The sequence below is a fragment of the Cyanistes caeruleus genome, chromosome 27 (genome assembly GCF_971803275.1).
Source record: "Cyanistes caeruleus chromosome 27, bCyaCae1.hap1.1, whole genome shotgun sequence".
Lineage (NCBI taxonomy): Eukaryota > Metazoa > Chordata > Aves > Passeriformes > Paridae > Cyanistes > Cyanistes caeruleus.
Genome location: NC_141727.1, coordinates 3,806,195 through 3,830,373, shown reverse-complemented (window position 1 = coordinate 3,830,373; position 24,179 = coordinate 3,806,195). Strand labels below are relative to the sequence as shown.

The 24,179-nt window shown below is 53.2% G+C and overlaps 2 protein-coding genes across 4 annotated transcripts in view; one reads left to right on the top strand and one right to left on the bottom strand.

Annotated features, from left to right (window-relative positions):
- Window positions 1-672: 672 nt before the first annotated feature.
- On the bottom strand, window positions 673-17,846 carry MED1 (mediator complex subunit 1). 2 transcript variants are annotated; one of them, XM_023942641.2, is made up of 18 exons: window positions 17,619-17,804; window positions 15,604-15,710; window positions 14,758-14,836; window positions 14,104-14,158; window positions 12,857-12,989; window positions 12,057-12,085; window positions 11,623-11,694; window positions 11,359-11,433; window positions 10,914-10,987; window positions 10,614-10,703; window positions 9,514-9,625; window positions 9,168-9,292; window positions 8,855-8,973; window positions 7,929-8,130; window positions 7,660-7,755; window positions 7,453-7,558; window positions 6,282-6,422; window positions 673-6,104 (listed from the first exon to the last, which is right to left on the bottom strand). In XM_023942641.2, the coding sequence occupies exons 1-18, from the start codon at window positions 17,644-17,646 to the stop codon at window positions 3,176-3,178; spliced, it is 4,572 nt and encodes a 1,523-aa protein (XP_023798409.2). In that variant the 5' UTR covers window positions 17,647-17,804; the 3' UTR covers window positions 673-3,175. The 2 variants fall into 2 exon arrangements, with proteins under 2 accessions (XP_023798409.2, XP_023798408.2); XM_023942640.2 differs by having other exon boundaries at window positions 673-6,422; window positions 17,619-17,846.
- A 591-nt stretch (window positions 17,847-18,437) lies between these two features.
- The window catches only part of CDK12 (cyclin dependent kinase 12), a 29,146-nt gene continuing 23,404 nt past the window's right edge, over window positions 18,438-24,179 (top strand). The window contains exon 1 of one of the 2 annotated variants that reach the window (XM_086864756.1): window positions 18,438-19,742. In XM_086864756.1, the coding sequence (XP_086720882.1) occupies window positions 18,706-19,742 (1,037 nt within the window). In that variant the 5' untranslated portion in view covers window positions 18,438-18,705. The remainder of the gene's footprint in view (window positions 19,743-24,179) is intronic. The other variant, XM_086864755.1, reaches the window with a different exon arrangement.

Sequence of the window (24,179 nt, the reverse complement as noted above, 5' to 3'; positions counted from 1 at the left end):
TTGGGAGCAAAGGGAGACCGCGGGGGAAGCGGGAGAGCCCCGGGAAGGGCAAAGGGGGATGCGGAGAGGAGGGGGACGGGAGCGGGGCTGCCGAGGGGGGAGAGAGGGGCGAGGGGGATGGAGCACGGGGGGGGGGGGGTGAGGGGAGAGGGTCGGAGAGCGGGACTGCCCGGGGGGACCGCGAGGAGGGGGTGCAGGACCGGGGCTGCCTTGAGGATGCGGGACCGGGGTTGCCCCGGGGAGGGCGGAGGGATGGGGAGGGAGAAGGAAGGTTGATTGGGGGGGGGGGGACACGACCCCCCATCCCCCCCACCTACCCCGCAGGCCGCCGCCCCCATCGCGCCGCCGCAGGGGTCCTCCCGCCCCCTCCCCCGGTGCGGAGCGAGGGTCGCTGCCCCCCTTCCCGGGGGGTGCGGGACCCCCCCGCCCCGCGGCTGCGGGGCCCGCAGGATCCTCCCCCCCGGTGTCCGGGGGGCTGCGGGGATCGGGGGTCCCGGGAAGGGAGGGGGGGGCGTCCCCCGCCCCGCCGCTCTCTTCCGGGAGCGGCGAGTTCAACCAATCAGCGCCCGGCGCGGGAGTGACGTCATAGTGATGTCATTCTCGCGGGAAAATCAAGCGTGGCAGGGATGCCCTTGTGACCCTCCCCCCCCCCCAGCACGGAGCCAACACCGCTTTGTACCAAAGGGGTTTATTTGCATGTAAATAAACATGTTCTCTGCAATATCTCCAAAAAAGTCGAAATTCCACTTTCCGCCCGAAAAAACTGCCGCGGGAGCCGGGATATTTACAATTCCAGCGATTTTTCCAGCCAGGGATTTATGTACACCATGATAATCGAGGAAAAGAACCAGTTTCTTTTAATCTCCGCGTTCGCTTCACCGCCTGAGATTAAAAGGTTTGGCTTATATTTAATTTTCACTTTATTTTATCTTTCTGAATACTGAAAGATGTAAAATAATTGAGAATAAGCAAAAATATTCCAAAAATAAACCATTTCTCAGAGCCCGAGCACTGACACCCCAAAGCCTCTGTGTGGTCACACCTCGGCTCTCCCAGGACTGACGTCATTGGAAGGGGACAGGGCACCAAAATGGGGTGAAAAGCTTTAAATTTGGGACTCGTGCCTCCCGCAGTGGCCGGAGGAGACGCTGTTCCCTCTGTTCCCGCCTTCCACAGGGGGAATTTTGGATACTGAGCTTTGGTCTGGGTGAGGGGAGAGGAAAGGAGTGCAGCTTGTTCCTTTAAAACAGGTTTTTGTGTCGATTTTGCTGCTGAACGGGGATTCCCAACTTTTAGCATGCTGCACAGCAGGAAAACACGGCTCTGGCTAAGGACAAGTGCAGGGAGCCATCCTGGGGGGGTTCCCAGCCTGGATTCCACTTGAAAAGTGCTTCCTTAGGAAGGCTGGCTGTGCCCTCGGCACAACTCGGAAGGATCGAAGGGGTTTTCATCAAAAACCGGATTAAATAAAAGCAGGAAAGAGGAGCAGAGGCTGAGCTGGCACCATTCCCAATGGAACCCCTGCAGCAGGGTCTCCAGCTGAATTCCTCTGGGATTCCTGACACCCTCCTTGCAGCACCCCACAGCTGGCAGCTGCCGGCCTTTGCTCCAGGTTTGGATTTAGCTCCCATTTTCCTATCATTTCAAGCTCTGCTGAGGGGGAGGTTGTGGCGTGCAGGACACCAGGAGCAAGGGATAAATACTGGAAAATACGAGGAGGGAAAGCTCTCCAGGGCTGGGAGAAATTCAGGCTCCCACGCTCTGCAGGAGCCCTGGGATTAAACCGGAGGAAGGGGTGCGAAATCCCTACAATTAAATGGGAACAGTTGCCAACCTACTAAAAAGACTTTCCAAAAAGCTGGAAACCAAAGAGCTTTCCTGGGGTCAGCCCAGGATGGGAAATTTCAGTGGTTTAAAAGAAACTCAAATCCTGGACATCTTTTCACGCTGCATCCCCAAAGGTGAAGCACAACCTCATTCCCACGGGGAAATCCTGGCCTCCAGCACCGACAGCAAAACCCAGTGGGAGCAAGATCCTGCTCAGTACATAATTCCAAAGGAGATGTGTTTGCAGAGCTCCTGATTTCCCACATTCCTCTTCAGTGAATCAGATGAAACTGCTTTTAAAAATAAAACACTCTCCTGAGTCTCTTTTCCTTTCAGGGACCACAAGATGGGCCTGGAGAGGATGCCTGAGTCATGCTCCTAATTCCAGCCAAAAGGGGAAAATCCATCTTTTAAGGAAATCCACACTTCTGCTGCAGCTCTGATCCCAGCTGAGCCACTCTGGGACTGTTTTCCGAGCAGGACACGGCTTCCTCAGCCCGACAATCCTTCCCAGGGAAGTGCCCTTGTGTGTGACCACAAATCCCAGCTCAGCAGCACGAGGAGATCCCAGGGAAGCTCGTCGGTGCAGACAGGAGTCCCTTTTCCACTGGGATTTGCTGGAATGGCACCAAAGCTGCAGAACTGCCCAAACCCACGGGCTCTACCCAAACTGGGGGGAAAACGAGGAGCAGGAGATGTTCCCAGATGGAGGTGAATAAATAGGTAAAATAAACGGGGAGGCAAAGGCAAGGCAGCAGCAATCCCTCAGAGCTGGGAGCCGAGATCAAATCCTGATTTCCACGAGGAACCAGCGCCCAGCTCGTGCCAGAGGCACCGTGCTGGGCTGGGCATTGAATGAAGGAATGCCGTGGGAATAAAATAAATTAAAAACTTTGTGGTTTTCCTTCTCCCCAAGAATTAAAACCAAGCCCTAAAACGTTTCCTAAAATAATTACTTTAAAACTTCCTACATCCAAAAGGAGCTTATCCTGAATGGGAAGAGGGCAGAGGGACTGGGATGTCCCAGACCAGCCTATGTCTGTTTGCCCCGTTTGGGAGCTGCTCTCACATTCCCACACTCGGCTTCATCCCCGTTAATTCCGACAGGGATGATAATACTCAGAAATTGAGGAAGAGTGGAAGTGCCCACAGGATGAAGGCCACAGCCTGGCTGCTGGCACTGACATCCTTCTGCACAGACCTTGGTGGTCTGAAAATCTTGGAAATACCTTGGAAATACTTATTTTTCCCCCTCTCCAAACACGCCCCGTCAAGATCCGCGTGGCAGGTTTGGGATGAATCCTTCCTTCCTTCCCTCCAGGACCTGCAGACAGCTCAGCAGGGAGAATTAATTACCAATTAGAGCAACATCCATGAGATCATCATCCTCCTCCCCGATGAGGAACTCGGGGCTGGCCCGGGAAGGCCGCTCGGCCGCGAGGATGGCATTGCTGGCCATGGACAGAGACTGATCCGCCGAGATCGGGGACTTGGACCAGCTCTCGGGCTTCATGCCGTGGGACTTCTTCTTGTCCCTGTCCTTATCCCGGTCCCGCTCTCTGTCCCTGTCTTTGTCCTTCACTTTTTTCTTCTCCTTTTTGTGCTTCTTGTGTTTCTCGGCGCTGTACTCGGGCAGGGGCCGGATGCCGTCGTCGGAGCTGGGGCTGTTCTGGTAGGATTTCTCGGCGATGGAAGAGCCCGACTCGCTCTCGCTGTCGATGTTCTGGGGGGTGTAGGCCGGGGATTTGCTGTGGCTGGGGGAGCAGCGCTCGTGTTTGGGGGTGGAGCCGCTGATCAGGGGGGATCCGTAGCTTTTGGAAGAAGCCATCTGAGGCCTCAGGCCATCCCCGCCGCCTTCCCCGGGTTTCTGCAGAGTTACTTTGGCTTTAATGCTGGGGGAACCACCATCGTGTTTGCTGATGATAATTTTGGCCACTCCAGTGCTTCCAACGCTTTTGGAATCCGAGTTCTTCTTGGAAGAGTCAACGGATCCTCCCGAAACAGAGACCTTGGATTTCTCCTTGTCGCTCTTCTCCCGCTTTCCCTGGAACTCCCCTCCAGACATGTTGTGTTTGGAGGACATGGTATGGCTTGAGGAATTGGAACTTGGCCCCATCTGTCCATCCATGGGGTCGTCTCCGCCGGGCCCGCTCGTCACCACCCCGTGCTTCAGCTTGTCGATGACTGCCGTCAGAGATGGCTTCTTGTTTCTGCTCGGGGACTTCCCTTTGGAGCTTCCGTGCTGGTTCTGGGATGAAGACATGGAAGACCCGCTGGATGAAAAGGAAGATGAAGATGCCGTGGAGGAATTGGACGAGGGAGGCGGTTTCTGTGACATAGACCCAGAGGATCCCATTCCTGAAGACGATTTCATGCTCGAGCTCGATCCAGTCCCAGACATGTGAGACCCACCAGAACCTGAACTGATAGGCGACTTCGCTTTAGACGACGGGGGAGTGCCTGGGACAGGCTTCATGGGAGAGGCGAGTTTGTCAGAACCCCCCGAGGGCCTGGAGTGGGACGGGGAGATGTTTGGTTTGCTCATGGAAGGGTTCATGAGGGACGATGGCTTTCCTTGAGGTTTCATCTTGGTGCTGCCGGAGCCGGTGCTGAGGCCGTGCTTGGTGATGGGGGAGGATCCCGGCTTTCCCACCGACTGGGCCGAGCCCTTGGACTGACCCGAACCGGAGCCGCCTTGGCTGGAGTAGAGGCTGCTGCTCATCTTTGAGCCAGAAGACCCTTCTGATTTGCTTTTAATTTTGCCTGAGGTCGAAGAGGAGGAAGAAGAGGAGGAGGAGGAAGAATGGCTGTGATGGCTTTTGCTGCTGGAGGAGGTGACAGAACCACTACTCGTGTACTGGCCGTGCGAAGACGGTTTGCCAACAGTCACCGTTCCTTTTGGGATCTGAATGGTTATTTTTGGAATAGGAGGAGTAGCCACCCCGGGAGGAGTCTGGGATCTGCCAGAACTCCCGGGAGATTTGGACCCACCTGTGCTTGCTGGTGGCGTGAAGGGCCTGTTGGATGAACTGTGGGATGGAGATTTCCCATCCGTCTCCTGCTTCTTCCGCTTTGGAAGTTTCTCTTTGCTTTTGCCATCGCTGGATGGCGTCCGGCTGCGCTTCCCTGGCTTCCCGTCCATCCCGGCACCTGCCATGGCGCTCCCAGACCCATTGCCTTCCTTTACCCGTTTCTGAGACTTCTCTTTTCCTAAATCCCCCGTGTTCAGCAGAGGGCTCTGACCTCCACTGTGGTGCTCCATCATGTCAGAGGACCCCAGTGCTTTGCTGGCAGCTGCAATAATACTAAAATCCACCGTATCGGATGGAGCGCTCCCCTTAAATTTATTTTCCCCCCCGTCAGCCCCCAAGACTTGCACCCCCAAATTAGTTAGAGCCTGGGGGGCATAGCCCTTGAAATCATCGGTGTCCCCGCTCTGACTGCTCTCATCGAAGTATTCCTCCCCAAAACCACTCTGGCTCTGACTGTTCAGCAAGTCAGGGTTGAAATCTACCCCATCTGGAAAAAAATGGTTGGAGGAGTCGCTGTTTGGGCTCACAGCGGCATCCGCGATCAGGTCTGCGGGGTCTGTGTAGGGGTTCTCACCGCTGTTGGTCTGAAAAACATCGGGGTCAAAGAGGGCACTTTGTGAATGTCCTGAACTAGAAGAGTCTCTGACTGGAGTCCCAATGGGTGGGCAGTCCTCGGTACTGCTGGGCAGCTTGGAAGCCTCCTCCGCTATATCCGAGAGGATGTCGGTGACATCGGCCCCGATGCTGTCCGAGCTGGACAGGCGAACCATCCTCTGGATACTGGGCTGGGCGTGGGGGAGCGCCTGGGGGTAGGTGGTGGGAGGAGTGCTGCACTGGCTGGGTGCTGGAGTAATATGAGGGGTGTCCAGAGTGTCTGCAGTCATGTTGACATCAAAAATGGGGTTCTGGGAGTCAACATCCATGGAAAAGAGCTCCCTCTGGAAATCATCCTCAGTCTGGTGCTTGGGCTTGTCGGCTGGCATGCGGGATTTTTTTTTCTTTTGCTTATTCCCCCCAGGGCCCATTTCCATTCTGGGGGAGCCAGAGGAAGAGTTCTGCCTTTCCAGAGGGCTGCTCCCATACAGAGTGGAGAAATCCTGAGGGGGATTCTCCTTAAGAAGGTTCATGAGCATGGGGTGGTTCTTGGTGTTGCTGGCTGGTGAGGATACTGGTGGTGGTGTGTGGTGGGGGGGGGTTGGACTTGAGCCAATGGTAGACCCCACATTCCCTGTGATCTGCAACAAACTAGTGAGAATAGGGTTCTGAGACACTTTGCTGAAGTCCTCCCCATGGCCCACCGAGTCATGCCTCTCTTTCATGCTTATGCTCATGTTAAACAAAGTAGTGATGGGCCCCCCAGGAAAAGTGTTGGTTGGGGTGGTGGTCCCACTCATTGGGTTGCTGCCTGTGGTCATGCCATACCCTGGGCTGCTGGCCGGGGGCAGGTTTTTCTTCACCATGTCTTCAACTGTCTCTGCAATGAGGGACAGGGCAGGCGTGTCGGCTTGGATGGTTTCTGCTTTCCTACGGATGGCTCTCATGGTGACAGGGATGGACATGCACCTGCAAGACACGGCACGGGCTCAGCAAAGGCCACCGGGGAGGTTTAACACCCCCAGCACTCGAGGGAGAGCAGCAGGTCCAGGTTTTGTGTCCTGCTGTTCTGCTTGGATCCACGCTTATCCCACCACTCCCAGCCAGCCATGAGACACCTCGCACTTGCAATCGCAGAGAGAGAGAATGAATCAATTATCTCTAATAACTGATAGCTGACAGGTCATTATCTGGCAGTTAAAAAGATCAGGATGCAATAGCAGAATCCTGGAATGCTTTGGTTTGGAAGGGGCCCTAAAGCCCATCCAGTCCCACTCTCTGCCAAGGGCAGGGACACCTCCCACTGTCCCAGGCTCTCCAAGCCCATCCAGCCTGGCCTGGGACACTCCAGGGATCCAGGGACAGCCACAGCTGCTCTGGGCACCTGTGCCAGGGCTTCCCCACCCTCACAAGGGGGGATTTGCTCCCAATATCCCATCCAGAATTACTGTTCCAGTTTAAAGCCATTCCCCCTTGTCCTGTCCTCATGAACGAATCTGGGTTGTTACTCCAGCTCTGGCAGAAAACACCTTTAGCTAAACTTGGCAAACCGGATTTCCCGCAACCTTATAAAGATCCCAGGATGGGATTGGAAAAGCTTAAAGCCCATCCAGTTCCACCCCTCCACCATGGGCAGGTTTTTGAGGCCAAAAATCAGTGATAACACCACGTTCTCCTCAGGGATAACAAGCCCATAACGTGCTGAAAGCAAAACCAGTGGTTGCCACTCAAAAGGTGACAGGAGAGTTGTGCCCTGTGAATGTCTTACTCTGTTCTGGATGTGACTGAGGCAAGGGAACCCAGATAAAAGCCATGTGCAAACAACAAATTTAAAAATAAGCAGCTACACTTCAACGTTTGGCATTGAATTTTCAGCGTGGCTCTGAGTTCTTCTCTTAAACAAGCACAGAACAGCTCCAGAGCTGCTGGATAAACACGAGGTGGAGCAGAGCCCATCGGTGTGATTGGGAGCGTGAGGTGGGGCAAAATCCCAGCTTACCTCTGGACAACCTTGGCAATGAAATCATCTGTGCAGATGAGGGCATCAGACAGCCCTTTGTACAGCTTACAGTTGACATGGCTGGAGTCCTGCACGTCCATCACCACTGCAGGAGAGCAGGGAGAGATCAAAATCCTGCACACAGGGCCGGGAAACCCTGCCAGGCCTCCCAAAAACGCTGCTGCTGCTGCCCCTGAGCCCACTTACCACACACCAGGGAGTCGTTCACAGGGTGCTGGAAGGATACACTGAAACAGGAGTCAGAGAGAGGACAAACTTCAAACTGCAGGATCCCAGGAGAATCTGAAAGACACAGGAACCGTTAAATGAGAGAACAGTGGAGATGAACCAGAGCCTCAAAACACCCACAGAGACGGCAAAGAAACACGGGAAGCAGCAGAGGCCTCATTTCTTGTGAGGAAAACTCCCCAGAGCTCATCATTCCCGCTTCACATTCCTCTGGAGGTGGCACCCACCTTCCTTCAGGACCGTCCTCTTGACACAGCTGCCGATGAGGGTGTTGTAGGCCACCTGGTGCCGGATCAAGTTGAGGATGAGGGGCACCCTGCCGGGGTGCTGGAAGGCGATTTTGCTGATCAGAGTTCCCTGGAGGCTCCGTCCGTCCGGGAGAGGAGCGTCTTTGTTCAGGAAGTAACAGTGCTGCTGTCCTGGAAGGGCCTGACAAACAATCCCTGCTTTAGCCCAGCTGGGTACCAGGGGGTAACAGGCATGCCCTGACACCACATCACCTTTCTGGCTGACAGGGACAAACTCTGACAACATTTTCCTTCCACTCTGAACAAGGAAAAGGTGATTTTTCTTTTTACTTCTAGCTCCTCAGAAGCAGCACTGCCCAACAGCATCCACTGCTCCCACTAAAGCAGTTTCACACTTTCACAGAAAGGAGATTCTCTCCTTTCTGGGGAGAGAATCCTCTGGAGTCAACACTCATCCACAGATTTAGGGATTTCTCCCAGAATGCTGCAATTCATTCAGCCACGCATCACTGGAGAGAAGGAAGGGATGGATGCTGGGAAGGCTCAGCCCCTCTGCTCTCCTCCCTGCAGCTGCACTCCAACAGCAAAGCATCCTTCAATACCTAGCTTTCCTCAGCACCATCACAGAACCATGGATTGGTTTGGGTTGGGAGGACCTTAAATCCCATCCAACACCACAGCCTGGGACACTTCCAACTATCCCAGATTGCTCCAAGCCCTGTCCAACCTGGCACTGGACACTGCCAGGGATGGAGCAGCCTCAGCTTCTCTGGGAACCCATACCTGAATCCTAATGCTTGAAGAACAACTTTTGTCTGTGAATTAATACATTTTGTTTGGACACCTGAAAGCCCCCGAGATGCTGCTGGGGAGGTGTCCCAGGCGGGCTGGGAGCGCACACTTACGGCGTAGAAGCGCATGTTGTGGTTCAGGGGCAGGGGATCGGCCTCCTTGGACAGCTCAAACTGCGTGATCAGCTCGTAGAGGGGCACAAAGGTGGGTGGTGTGTCCAACAGTGGGATACCTGAGGGGACAAGACAGCCTGGAATGATGGCACCTGGGAGCCAGGGTTTTCCTGGGTGGGAAAACTTGTCCAGGTTTTACTGAAAACCCCGAGTGACTCCCCTGGCGCGTGTTAAAAACCACCAGTATTTACTGACAGAAACGAGGGAACATCAATAAAACCCTAGAGACGTGTCTGACAGGTCTGCAACCCACCTGTGCAGCTCTGGAGTTTCTGGATGAAAGCTCGAGACACTGGGATGGGACGTGGGAATTTCAGGAAGAAACAAGCGGGCAAGTCCACACTGTTGGCACTGGTGATCGAGGAGAAAGACGGAGTTCTGGAAAATCGGGGGTACAAAAGGCCCTGTGAGCTGCAGGCCTTCTGCTGTCACCTGACACATTTATGTTTGCTCCAACACACACTGTCACACCTTAAAAATGAAGGCACTGCTCAGCACCTGCCAGCCCTGAAAAAGGGGTTTTTTTAGCCTAAAAAACGTGTGGAATTCCCATCACGCTGTGACAATCCCCCAGCTGAGTGCTGGCCTCGTGCCCTTACCCTTTGCTGTCCACGGGGTGGGAGCCCATGATCAGTGGAGCAATTGGAAGTTTGTGCATTGCCATGGTTCCCTCGACAGTCACCGACACGTTCATGCCCAGAGAGCGAGGAACTGCGGGGGGAAGCAGGAGAAGAACCCAACAAGGACGTGAGCTGATGGGGAGGGAAAAAAAAAACCCCACCAGTGGCAAGTTTTGTGGATGAAATATGAATTAAATATATTCTCCATCCCTGAAAGTGTTCAAGGCCGAGTTGGATGGGGATTGGAGCAACCTGGGTCCCTGCCCATGGAACTGGAGTGAGCCTTAGGGTCTCTTACAACACAAAATATTCTGTGATTCCATAAATTACCACTCTCGCTTCCCCCACAAGGCACTGAGCTCACTGCTCACCTTCAGGGCCAAACAGACAACAGCCAAACTCACTGTTCTACCCTTTTCCATCCATTTCCCTCCATTTCCACCCATTTCCCACCATTTCCACCCATTTCCCACCATTTCCACCCATTTCCCTCTTGCCAGGTGCACCAATTGTGTCACTCTCAAAATCCAAACGCATTTGTGAGTTTGTAGTTTGCTCTTTGCAAAGCAAAACAAATAATGATTTTGGATGATTTCCCCCTTGTTTTTCCTGACAACTGGAGCTTGGTTTTGGCATTGTAACAAGAGCCAGATGTCCATGCATATAAAAACAATTTTCCAGTGTGATGGGAGAGGCTGGATGGGGCTCTGAGGAACCTGGGATGGATGGATGGAAGGTGTCCCTGCCCATAGTAGGGGATTGGAACTGGGTGAGATTTAAGGTCCCTCCAAACCCAAACCATTCTGGGATTCTGTTTTTATTCCGATAACAAAACGTTTCACAAATTTAAAATGAAATTCACTGCAAGGGAAAAGGCTCTGCCTGCAAACTCTCACCCCATGAGCCCACAGGAGCCCAGCTGCAGCACAGCCACAAGGTGCAGTGGTCACCTGGGGCCGGTGTCACACCACAGGACAGCCTGTGATTGTCCTGCTGGACAGGGTGACAGCAGAAGGGAGCTGGAAATCTGCTTCCTCCCCTCCTTCAGGCAGCCCCCAGCAGCTCCACAGCTGACCTACCATTGTTCTCGTGCAAAACCACAGGGGCTCCAGTGCCATCCTCAAATAAATCATAGGGGGAGATGTAATATTTGAGGTTCATCAGGAGACCTGGGGGAGAGAAACTCCTGGTGAGGCATCCTGAGAGGTCAACCTGATCATCCCCACCCCACAAAGCCACACAAACACCAAAAGGCCTTTTTTGTCCCTCTTTTACTTTATTATTTTCCATCAGTTAATATGAAACAATCACCCATACTGGGGGCCAGGAGCAATTCAATTTTTGTTAATTCCTTTTTTTTTAAGAGTGAATCACGATACCTCCACTCCTGGGGGTGAGATAGCCAACACTGCCATGGAGGATCTTGTCCAGGGGGTTTGCGTTGGTGGCTTGCCTGCAAGAGAGGCAGTCACAGTCTGAAACAAGCCACAGCCACACCTGAAGCCAAAATTCACGTGCTGAGACTAATTTCAACTCCAAATTCACACTTCTGGGACCCAAAGAGGGACTGATCCTAAACTTCACAAAACAAAAGCTGCTTTAACCTCTGCTTTACCCTTTGGTTCATCACTGAATCTACAGCAGTGAAACGTGGCCAAAACTTCCCCAGTTTAAAACACAGAATCACTGAATCCACCTAGTTACAAACTTGTTATTTTGCCTTTTAGACTCTCTTCCAACCTAATCCTGCAGTTAAAAAGGAATTTCTCAGAGCTCTAAGCATTTATAGATATTTACAAAACCACACAAACACCACAAACTTACCAATACATCCCGGCCATCTTTTGGAGATCCAACTCCAAGGATTGCAGAGCCAAGTACATTTTAGTTTTAAGTTTGCTTAGGGGAAAAAAAAAAATACAATAATAAAACATAATGTAAGAAAACTTGAAAGGAATTGTGCAGTGAAAACCTACAAGCTTGGAGGTTTTTTTTTATTATTATTTTATATGTGGGGATATAAATAAATGTATTCTAGACTTGCTGTTTTATTTTATATATGGGGATATAAATACATCCTGGACTTACTTGTCCCCTGGCAGCTTATACAGGTTCACAAGTCCCCTCAAATGCTTTGAAAACTCATCAAAATTTTTCTCTCTGAAAAGAAAAAGAGAAGAAAAGTTATCAAGTATTGAAATTAGTAACAGGTTTAATTTTAAAAAGTGACATTAATAAAGACGCTGAGCCACTTAAAAAAAAAAAACTTTTAAAAAACACATGAAAATGTGTTCTTTAAATAATTCAGCTTTAATGTGCTGTGGGCTTTAAAGAAACCTTGCACAGCAGCCAGAATCACAAGATCTGAGCCAAAGCCAGAAAATCCCCTGGAGAAGTGAAGACACTTTGTGGGGAAGGAGCAGTTGTGAAGAATTTTGTGTTTCCAGACATCAAATAGCATCAGATCGTTACAGCAAAGAGAAAGCTGTGAGAAAGCACAACAACCCACCCCTGTCACTCACCTCAGATGTTGCACCAGCTCTGGACAGCTCTGGAAAGGAAAGAACACACAAGGATGTCAGTGTGGAATGCAGCCACTCCAGGCTTTGTGCAGCTCTGCAGCTGGGGAATAGCAGGTCAGGGAAATTCCCAAACATCAGCTTTTCCTGGGAAGCCACACGGCGTTCACAACCACGCCTTGCTGTGGATCTGCTTCTGCTCCACAAGCCCTGCTGGGACAAGCAGCAGCTAATAACATTTCCTCTTAAATTATTGATTTGAAAGAAATCTCTCAAACTGTGAAGCTGTAGGTTGGAAATCTGTGAGCTTACACAGGGATACCAAAGATGGGCTGGTTTGAGGAGAGGCAGATCAAACACCAAACTCAAACTCTCCACGTGAAGAAGGGCAGTAAAACCATTTTCTCCCAGCATTCCACATTTTAGAACTTTCCATTCTCAGATCTGAGCTTCCTAAGAGAAATTTCCCTTTCCCTTGGAAACACAGCAGTAACTTCCACAAAAGTCTCAGGAACATTGAGCTAACTTCCTCAAACAATTTTACAAGTTGTGAATCCATAGTGTGCATTGATTAGAAAATCCCAGAGGAGCAAACCAGTCCGTGGAAGGTTTTACTTCCCACTACAACGAGCAGCAAGGCTGGAACTCTGGGTCAAAGGGAATTAAATAAAAAAATAAAATAACAAAATAAATAAATAAAATAAAATAAATAAATTAAAAAAAAAAACATTTCCTCTGCTCACAATGAAGGGAGATAAACAGGAATCCCAAAAGCACAATTCCTCTTTCCCAGGAATACACACCACAGGGTTTTCTCCGTGGTGAGCCACCTTGACATCACAGAGCAGCCCTGTAGGGTCCAGCTGCACTTCCACATAAAACATGTCTGAGGTGATGTAACACTCGGTGCCGTTCGCACTCAGGTGGGATCCGAGGCTTCCAGAGCAAACACAACAAAAACTGCTGTGAGATGAACAGAAAACCACCAGAAAACCCCACAAACCCAGCACACAAAACCCCCAAAAAACCCACAAACCCAGCACACAAAACCCCCAAAAACCCCACAAACCCAGCACACAAAACCTCCACAAAACCCCACAAACCCAGCACACAAAACCTCCACAAAACCCCACAAACCCAGCACACAAAACCTCCACAAAACCCCACAAACCCAGCACACAAAACCTCCACAAAACCCCACAAACCCAGCACACAAAACCTCCACAAAACCCCACAAACCCAGCACACAAAACCCCCAGAAAACCCCACAAACCCAGCACACAAAACCCCCAAAAACCCCACAAACCCAGCACACAAAACCTCCACAAAAACACACAAACCCAGCACACAAACCCCACAATCCTAGCATACAATACCCCTACAAACCCAGCACACAAAAACCCCCCAATCAAAGCACACAAAATCCACACAAAAACCCCACAATCCTAGCACATAAAATCCCACAATCCAAGCACAAAACCTCCTCAACCTAAGCAAAATCCCCAATCCAAGCACAGAAACACTACACTCCATCACACAAACTCCACACTCTATCACACAAACCCCACAACTCATCACACAAAATCCCCCAGTCCAAGCACACAAACCCCCCAATCCAAGCACACAAAACCCCCAATCCAAGCACACAAACCCCCCAATCCAAGCACACAAACCCCCCAGTCCAAGCACACAAAATCCCCCAATCCAAGCACACAAAACCCCCCAATCCAAGCACACAAACCCCCCAATCCAAGCACACAAAATCCCCAAATCCAAGCACACAAAACCCCACAGTCCAAGCACACAAACCCCCCAGATCCAAGCACACAAAATCCCCCAATCCAAGCACACAAAATCCCCAAATCCAACAAACAAAACCCCCAATCCAAGCACACAAAACCCCCCAATCCAAGCACACAAAACCCCCCAATCCAAGCACACAAAATCCCCCAATCCAAGCACAAAACCCCCCAGTCCAAGCACCACAAGGCTCTGGTGTGGGCAGGGAACCAGCAGAAACCCTTGCCATGAGTCAAAGTTGGAGACTCACCCGTTCTGCCTGGCGATGGACTCCAAGCGATCGGTCATGGCAGGCAGAGACGACACTGGATGGAGGGAGCAAAAACCAAACTTTAGGGCAATGATCCAACATTCCCTAAGGAATGAGGCACCAGCAATAAACCAAATCTCAGCTGGTTACTCCCTCCCATGTCTGCTCACCCTGTCCTGTGTACAAATACACAGGACCATGAGGGTCTGCGCAGAGAAACCCAAACATTCCCAAACCGCAAGGAGAGAATGGAATTTCTTCTGCAAGTGGGATCCAGGTATGGGCACTCACAGAATCATGGAATGGTTTGGGTTGGGAGGGACCTTAAAGCCCATCCAGTACCACCCCAGCCATGGGCAAGACACCTTCCACTATCCCAGGGTGCTCCAAGCCCTGTCCAACATGGCCTTGGACACTTCCAGGGATGGGGCAGCCACAGCTGCTCTGGACAAAGAGAGGATTTCCCCAATAAAAACAGCACAGCCAATCCTGACTGCCCTGCCTGGCACTGAGCTCAGCGTGCTGATGAACCCCTGAGCACCAGGAACAGTGTGAAATGCACCAGCAACACCCTGTGTGTTTTTTATGGAGCACTTCCATAGGAATTTTCCAGCCTGCAGCAGCCTGTGGAGAGCACACAGGGAACACACCAACCTTTCAGGGCCTTCTGCAGAGTCTCCAAGCAGCTCACCAGGTGCTGGTGTCCCCCCGAGTTCAGCACCACTCGCTTTTCCTTGGGCAGACAGAAGGAAAAAAAAGTCATTTTTCCTCATCCCTCAGCAGGAGGGAATTACGGCAACTTTTGTGCAGGTAAAACAAAAGCTTTTGTTTTATTTAGGTTTATTAGGTTTTATTTTATTGAGGTTTATTTAGATAATTAAAAGCAGGTTAGATTTCATCCCCAAATTACATCATTTCTGTAGGTGAACAGTATCCGGCTGCAAGCAGATTAAAAATAATTGATTTATTTTCCTGAAAGCAACTTGCTCAGCTGGAAGAACGGAATGTAACAACTTTTTATAGGTCTAAGCTGAGAGTTTTAGAAGAGGTGACATAAAAATAAAGAGCCAGGTGAACTTTTAACACCTGAGTATGGACAGGCTTTGCTGCAGCTCTCCCTTGCCTCCCGCTCCTCCTTCCCCCACCCAATATTTCAAACCCATTTTTGACTAAGCCAACACTGAATGTGGAGTGTGACTGAACAAACTGCTCCACAAAACAATATCCTGGGAGGGTGAGTAGCAGAAAATACAAGTTTGACTCTTTTCCTGGCATTGAGCTGGTAATTAATCTGTAATTAGTGGAGGGAAAGGCACATCAGGCAGAGATGGTTTGGACATTCCCCTGAGTCCCGTGGGGACCCCCAACCACAGTGATCCAGGAGAGACTGAAGTGTTTGTTGACACAACAAAAACTCCTTGAAGAGATCTGAGAATCCAACACAAAATCATCAGCAGAGCAGCCCCAGGCAGCTCATGCTCAGAGCCCAGCAATCCTCACCATGACCTGACGGACCAACTTCATGGTTTCTGTCCAGGGCCGGTTCTGGCTGTACTTGGCGTGGAGCCTTTCCAGGAGGGAGCTCATCTTGTTCAGCTTCTCCGCCTCTGTGAGACAGGAACGTTCAGGAAAGAGAATGAGCCAGCACTGGAAGTTTTACAGATCAGTTTAGGAGTACAACACTCCCCACCTTTAAGCTTCAAAGAATTTACTTACTGCTGGTTTAACCCCAGACCTCCAGGTGAGGTAAATGTTATGGAATATCCCAGGATGTTAAAACTAAAGGACCATGAAAATCCTATGGAATGCCTGTCTGGAAAATGCCCAGCTCCTGCTCTGCATGATCCCTGAGTGATGTGGCCCCAGCAGGTTCAGTTCCACCAGGACAGGATCCCCAGGGTCTAAGGACGATGTTTCCCTGGGGCAGGAAACTGAGGGTGTGGGAAACATGGGGTTAAAGCAGTGAGGTGGGGTTTTGTGTCCTGGATTCCCTCCTCTGCTCTCTCACCCAACTTCTTGAAAGGTCTTCACACCTTCCATCATCCAAAACCTCAACCAAGTCATTCCAATTGTCAGCTGTCACAAATTCTGTGCTCAGACACACTCCTGCCTCACAGCAGGACTCGGGGCAGTGGCTGCAGCTGTGCCAGGGAGGTTTAGGTTGGATTTTGGGAAAAGATCTTCCCCCAGAGAGTGGTTTGGCACTGCCCAGGTTCCCCAGGGAATGGTCACCAAGGCTGCCAGAGCTCCAGGAGCACTTGGACAATGCTCTCAGGCACAGGGTGGGAGTGCTGGGGTGCCTGTGCAGGGATGGGAGCTGGACTTTGATGATCCTGTGGGTCCCTTCCAGCTCAGGACATTCCATGACTCCACAATTAGCTCAAAGCTGAGGGCTGGTGTGCTCCAGAGCCAGTGCTGGGAGGGGATGAAGCAGTGGGTGAGTGACTGGAAGGTGACAAACAGAACCTGGCTTTCAGGAACACTCAAATCCTGTATTTTATCACCAGGAAACAGGGTTTTCCACACTTCCACGTCAAAAAAAATCCTGGTGGACATCATTCCAGAATAAAACCCGCCACTGGCACCAGAGGATCCGAGGCAAACGTGACATTTTAGTGTCACCTCACAGAATCCTGTGACTTCCACCTGCCAAACTTCCACGGTTTGGGTTCCTTACTGATGCTCTCCCAGCCCACAGACTTCTCATTGAGCCCTCCAAATCCACATATAAGGAAGGAATGAATGCGTGCTGGATGTTTTGGAGTCTCCTGCTCTGGAGACATTCCAAATCCACCTGCTCCAGGTGACACTGCCTGGGCAGAGGGGCTGGACTGGATGATCTCCAGAGGTCCCAGCTATTCTGGGATTTTGTTTTCAGGCTCTTTATACCTCTCAGCTGCATCAACACAGGATGCTGGAGGTGGGAAGGGACCCCTGGAGCTCACCTGGTCCAAGCTCCCTCTCCAACCACCAGCAAGCTGTCCAGAAACCTAGGAGATAGTTGCAAGGGAGCTCTGCAGATCAGCCAGCCCAATCCCCCTGACAAGGCAGGAATGTGCCCAGGTGGGTGTGAAACATCTCCAGAGAGGGAGACTCCACACCCTCCCTGAGGAGCTGATCCAGCGCTCTGACACCCTCCTGCAAAGAAGCTCTTCCTCGTGTCGAGGAGAAACTTGTTGTGTTTGAGTTTCTGGCTATTGCTGCTCGTCCTGCAGCTGAGCAGCACCGAACAGAGTCCGGCAGCATCCTCTGACACGGCCTGGAGATCTGTACGGACTGACGGGACCCCTCTCAGCCTTCTCTTCTCCAACCAGGCCCCGCTCCGCGGTCTCTCCTCATCGCAGACATGCCCCAGACCTCAAACCAGCTTTGTGATCCTCTCCCGTTTCACCTTCCGGGGCGACACCTCAGCCCCAGCCCGGGGCTGCCCAGAGCCGCAGCCGCCAATCCACAGGGCCCCCCTGGTTCCCTCACGGGGCCGGCCGGAACCCCCGAGTCCCTCGCGCCGCACTCACCCTCGGCGCCGCCCGGTGCTGCCTTCATATTGCAGGTCGGGGGCCGGGATCGAGAGAGGAAGAGGGACTGGGAGAGGGATCGGGAGCGGGCGGGGAGCGCGGGCGGCGGCCGGGCCGCCCTCGCCCTCACACGGCGGCGGCCGCCGCCATCGCTGCGCCCGCGGCTGCGCTCCCGCGCTCTCGCGAGACTCCGCCGCGCCCGCGCGCGCAGGGGTGGGCGTGGCCCGAGCGGCAGCACGCCCCGCCCCCTCAGCCGCCTGGAAGCGCGGCGGCGGTCGCTGTGGAGCCCTAACGGAGCTTTAACCGCCCGTTAGCCGGTGGTGCGCCGGAACGGGCTCGACAGCGACCCGCCAGCGGCTTTAGAGCGCAGCGCGGCGGAGCGGGAGAGCGGCGGGAAGCCGGGCCGGTGGGGCGGCGGCGCCGCCATGGAGCTTTGTTGCGGGCCGGGCGCTAGGGGGCGATGTCCCCGCCCCGCGCCCCAGTAAAGTTCGCTGGGAAGCCGCCGGCCGCGCGATACCGCGGCTCTCGCGAGAGGACGAGCGCGCGCCCCCGCCCATCTCCGAGAGGACTCGCGGACGAGGAGGACTCGCGCTGAGGGAGGGAGGGGTGGTGGCGGCGGCACTATCGCGAGAGTTGCGGGCGGGTCTCGCGAGAGTTGGCGGTGCCCCCGGACGGCGCCGCTCCGGTTCGGGCAGAGCGCGGGGGCCGGGCCGGGGGCGGCGGCGGCTCCGGGGCCCTTTGGCCGGGGATCCGCGCCCAGGCCCCGCCACCGCCGCTGAGGCCGCGGGCAGCGCTCCGGGCCCGGGCCCCGCCTTCCCGGGGCGCCCCCGCGGCCGCGCTGCCCGCCGGGCCTGGGCCCCTCGGATGAGGCGGTGAGGCCGCGGCGCTTCCCCCTCCCCTCCCGGGTCCTTCCCCCCTCCCCTCCCCGTCCCTCCCGCCTCCTCCGGGGCCTCGGGCCCCGCTCCCCATGTAGGAGGGAGGACCGAGGCCGGGGTGGATGGTGCGAGGGGCGGGCGCGGAGGGAGTTTGAAGTTCGGGGCTTTCGCGGAGTCCCCCCCTCGCCGTTCCCGAGCGCAGCGGGGGAGGAATGCCAAATCCGGAGAGACATGGGGGCAAGAAGGACGGCGGCGGGGGGTCCTCGCAGCCGGGCAGCGGGAGCTCCAACAGCAAGGAGAGGCACCGGGCGGGCTCCAGGCACAAGAGGCACAAGTCCAGGCACTCCAAGGAGTCCCCGCTGGCGGCCCAGGAAGCGGCGGCGCCCCTGGGAGCGGTGATCAAGCCGCTGGTGGAGTACGATGACATCAGCTCGGACTCGGACACCTTCTCGGACGATGTGGCCCTCAAGCTGGACAGGAGGGACAACGAGGAGAGGAGGGCGGAGAGGAGCGAGAGGGCCCAGAAGCACCGGCACCACCAGCACAAGCGACTCCGGGAGCTGATGAAGAGCAAACAGGCGGAGAAAGACAGGAAGTTGGAAAAGAGCCTGGATGCTTCCAGCAGGTCCACCAAGGAGAGGATATCGGGATCCTCCAAGAGGCTCCTGGAGAGCGAGGAGCACCCCAAGGCGCTCTCCTCCAAGAGCAGCAACAAGGAGTCGCGCTCGGCCAAGGCGCACAAGGAGAAATCCAGGAAGGAGCGGGAGCTCAAGTCCAGCCACAAAGAGCGCAGCAAAAGCCATCGGAAAAGGGATGCTCCCAAAAGTTACAAAACCATCGACAGCCCGAAGAGGAAATCCAGGAGCCCTCACAGGAAATGGTCGGACAGCCCCAAACTGGACGACAGCCCTTCGGGAGCCTCCTACGTGCAGGAGTACGACCTCAGCCCGCCCCGCTCGCACACCTCCAGCACCTACGATCCCTACAGGAAGAGCCCCGGCGGCTCCTCACGCCGCCAGTCCCTCAGCCCGCCCTACAAGGAGCCCGTGGGCTACCAGTCCAACGCCCGCTCGCCCAGCCCCTACAGCCGGCGGCAGCGCTCCGTCAGCCCCTACGGCCGGAGGCGCTCGTCCAGCTACGAGCGGGGCAGCGGCTCCTACGGCGGGAGGTCCCCGAGCCCCTACGGCCGCCGCCGCTCCAGCAGCCCCTTCGCCTCCAAGCGCTCCGTGAGCCGGAGCCCCATCGCCAGGTGCGTGTGCCCCGCCCTGGGAGCTGGGAAAGGGTCGGGATGGAGCTGGGAGTGCGAGGAGAGTACGTGGAGGGAGTTCCAGGGAAGATGGGGCAAGGCTGTTGAGGGTTTGGGGTGATGGGATAAGTGGGGGGTGGGGTATTGGGAAAGAATTCTTCCCTGTGAGGGTCTGGCGTGAGTTGCCTAGGGAAGTTGTGAGTGCCCCATCCCTGGAATTGTCCAAACTTGGACAGGGCTTGGAGCAACCTGGGATAGCGGAAGGTGTTCCTACCCATGGGATGGTCTTGAGGGCCCTTTCCTACCCAAACCATTCCATGATCCGGTGATTCCTTTCCTCCCCACTGGTTCCAAATTTGGCCACGGAGTGACGTGTGTGGAGTTGCTTTGGTTAGAGCCTTGACAATTCCCTTGGAAATGGAGTTGACACTTGGGGAAACGCCTCTGTGCGTGGCGGGGAGGCAGCGTCCATGTTGGCTCTGGGCAGACAGGGAGGCTGGAAGAGCTCCTGGCATTAAGTTACACCCACCTCTGGAGTGGCCTCTGCGTGGAGAGGCTCCAGGAGCGGGATCTAAGGAGCTTACCTGGCGGGAAGTTCAGCCACGGGGAATGTTTTCACCTATTTCTGGAAGCCTTTATCTGTTTACTGCGTGTGGGAACTTGATCCCGCTTTTCAGGAGGGCTGGTTTGGGGTGGATTTTGCTCTTTCTGAACTGACTTGTCTTTTCTTTCCCCTTGGATTAGAGACAACCACGTGCAAACTTCCATCTCTCAGCCTAAACTTTCTTTTCTCAGCACTAGAGTTTCTTCCCTTCCCTTCTGAAATCTGGGCAGTCTGGAAGGGCGAGGAGCAACCAGCTGGATTTTGGCTTACCTCTAATTTTCTCTCTTTTTCCCCTTTTACTCAGTAACTTTGCTACAGAAGGAAACAATTCTTTCGAGGTAGCTCTGTGTGTTTTATTTCAGGTGTTCATTAATCATCCTGTGACATAGTCTAATGTTGATTTTTCTTTCTCTAGCCCTGGCTTGCGTTCAGTGAGTTTCCAGTTGTCTCCATGGATGCTGTGGAGCTTTGCTTGGAGCTCCATGGCAATTCAGATGTGACCTGGAATGTAATAGCCATAGGAATGCTCTGCTCCGTGGTTGCTGTGCTGCATCCTCCAGCTCAGCACTTCCCAAAGCACAGGGGGCTTTTGGAATTTGCTCTTTGTTACTAAAACTCCCAACTTCAGGAATGCTGTCTTCCATGGAGAGCTTGCCTTTGTCCTTGCTGGCAGTTCCGTGTTGGCTTCAGCCCCCCTGGAAGGTCTGACGTAAAAATCTCCGTAATTCCACTGTGATTTTACAGTGAAAATTTCCTGCAGGCTGCTCCTCCTCTGGCCTGTTTTCTCTGTGTACACCTGGGAGGTTCTCAGGGACAGGCCTGGATGGTTTTCTCCTCCTTCCCTTCAATCCTTGTGCTGCTCTGCCACATTATTTCCTAATCCTTTGGAAGAGTAAGGGTGCAGTGCTAGGAGGTGTCTGTTCACTGATGCAGCTCTGAGTTGTGGCACTGGATAAATGTCCAGTCCTGAGCAGGGAGAAGCCATTGGGAACTGCAAATGTTCCCAATGCAGGGAAATTTTTAGGAAAACTCCTTAGATTTTTCCCCTAGGTTACTCCACTTCCCAGGAGAATGTCTGGCTGCTTCTGAGCTGAGAAATCCAGCAGTTCCATTTCCCTGATTTATGGGAGCAACTTCAGAGCACTTTGTGCTGCTTCCCTGAACTTTCTGAGCTACTTTTTAAGGATATCTTTGACTCTTGGCTAAATGCTGGACCCCAAACCAGATAAGTTCCAAAGGTTACTCACTGTTTACACTCAGCTTGTACCAAACTCTCTGAACCTCTGGCTTGATAACTTACTCCTCTCTCTTTCCTGGGCAGATAACTCACTGGCTGTGTGAGGTATTCCAGCCCCTTTGGAAAACACCTGCCTGCAGTGGTTGTAGTAGAGGAGCAGAGGGAATTTCATGTGTTTTCCATGTGTCAGGTGATGTCTTGAGTTGTAATTCACACGTTTAGTTTTGCTTTGTGCAGCTCCCAGGCTGTGATGTGAGACTGGAGGAGAGGAACTCTTGGTCAGGAGTGTCCAGGAGACAGAGGGGCTCACCTGGAGGGCTCAGGGCTCTCCTGGGGGTGCTCAGGGCTCTCCTGGGGGTGCTCAGGGCTCTCCTGGAGGGGCTCAGGGCTCTCCTGGAGGGGCTCAGGGCTCACCTGGGGGTGCTCAGGGCTCTCCTAGGGGGGCTCAGGGCTCTCCTGGAGGGGCTCAGGGCTCACCTGGGGGGGCTCAGGGCTCACCTGGGGGTGCTCAGGGCTCACCTGGAGGCTGGGGAAGCTCAGGGCACATCAGTTGGGGTGGGTGAGCTGAGCCCTCCTCACCTTGACGTGCTGCTGCTGAGTGTGAAAGGAGCCAGCTGACTCTGGGCAGTGACTGAGCCCTTCTGTGCTTCCTGTGGAGGGGCAGGAACATTTTTGGGAGCAAAAACCTCTTTAAACTGGCACACTCAGGCAGGGAACACCTGACCACGGCTTGCATTCCTTGGGGCTTTTCTGGGACACTCCATTATTTCCCCTGATTGACAATATGGGGTTTTTTTTAGTGCATTCTGTGTTTTCTTTCATCTCCATGTCCAAAACACATCGTTAGGGAACTGCACCCGTGTGCTGTGCTGGTTGGAGGAAACCCAGAGTGGAAAGCAACTCACTTCCCATTGAGGAGGAAAGCAGGATGATTTGGTCAGTGGGGAAAATAACAGATGTGCTTTGCCACTCTGAGTGGCAACTGTTGTCACTGCAGCTAAAAGAAGGAGATGGAATTCCAGAGTGCCTCAGCTTGCTGGAGGTGGCATGTGTGAGTCTGCATGTGCTGGGTCCTTGCTGCGGTGGAAGGTTCAAAAATAAGAATTAAAGCTTGTTTCCTGAGCAATTGGCACAGTCAGGCTTCCCAGATGGGATTTTCTGCTTTATCCTTAGCTCTGTGTTATTCAGAGCAGATAAAATACTGAAATGTCCCTCACTGATCCTGGGTGGATGGCATGGAATTGTGTGGAGTGGGGCTTTGCAGGTTACCTCTGCTGACATCTGTTAACCGTGGCTGTCTCAGCATGGAAGGTTCTAGCATTCTCTTCTCCAAAGACCATCCCAATCTTCTTATGAAAGGGACTTAAGTCTCATAGTGCATTTTAATTTGGCTTTTTAGATGGAATAGTTTCTTTGTTAATTCACAGCTGTCATGGTTGGTATCTTTTATTTCTGTTTTCCAGTTCTGGAGGGACAGCAGGGTGGGTTTTAATCCCAGAACGTTTTTATCCAGAAAGAGGAAGGAGTATGAGGCTGAATTTCCCCTCATCCATCCTGGATAACCTTGACAAAGCAAGTAAGGTGTGGAATGTTAGACCAAGGCTTAACAAAGGTGAAAAGGGTTAAAAGTGCTATTAATTTGCTGCAGGTAAAGCCACAAAAAAATCATTCCAGAGGATGGAAATGGTTTTTTTTCCAGAATCAAAGCCTGCCTGTGCATCTTCTGTACTTTATTGCCTATTTTTTTTTGAGTTATGCAGCAGTAAAAGCCCCCTGAGGTGCTATGTTGGTGTTTTTGGGGCTGGTTCTGCTCTGAGGATGGGAGGTGAGGTTTGCTGCAGTGCTGGAGGAGCAGGAAAACTTCTGGATGTGGGACCTTTTTCAGCTCTCACAAAGCAGCTGCGAACACCAGCCTGGAAAACGGGCTTGGAAGCAGCAGTTGGTCCCTGTAGGGAGTGAGTGAAGAGAACTGGGAAGGAACAGGAGGATTTATCCCTGGTGGAACAGAGGACTGTGCAGATTTGCTGCTGCAGGATCAGGAAGTCATTCCAGCACTTCCTCACCTATCCTGGTCCAGGCAGGTGTCCCTGGTGGCTGTTTCTAAATTAGCACCATTAAATAAGGTCAAATTTGACTTTTGGAGAAGTTTACTTTGGCTCTGGTGAGTGATCTGGTTTGATTGCTGGATTAAATTCTGGTGAGGCTGAGTGACCAGAGCAGCTGTGGCTTCCCCTGGATCCCTCTCAGTGTCCCAGGCCAGGCTGGACAGGGCTTGGAGCAGCCTGGGATGGTGGAATTTGTCCCTGCCATGGCTGGGGTGGCACTGGATGAGCTTTGAGGTCTCTTCCAACCCAAACCTTTCCACGATTCCACAAATTGGAGTAACTCTTGGGGGTTAATCATGGGGCAGGATAAGACAGGGAGCAGCAGAAGGGGAATTGCAGCATCTTGAACAATCCATCCTGGATGAATTCCAGTAGGGTACATTAACCCCAGCACTGTTTGTGGTTGCAGTAGGTGACATCCTACAGGATTCACTGGGAATGTTTCCCATAAAGAAATGTCTTGGAGCTGCTGGAAAGGTAACTGCTCTCCCAGC

Bases quoted from the DNA above. Each gene is read 5' to 3' on its own strand.
- MED1 (XM_023942640.2), bottom strand. From the start codon at position 17,646: ATGAAGGCAGCACCGGGCGGCGCCGAGG. The intron at 14,837-15,603 runs GTGAGGATTGCT...TGTCTGCCCAAG, and splicing joins AGTTGGTCCGTCAGGTCATG to GAAAAGCGAGTGGTGCTGAA. The intron at 9,293-9,513 runs GTAAGGGCACGA...CCGATTTTCCAG, and splicing joins CACCCCGTGGACAGCAAAGG to AACTCCGTCTTTCTCCTCGA.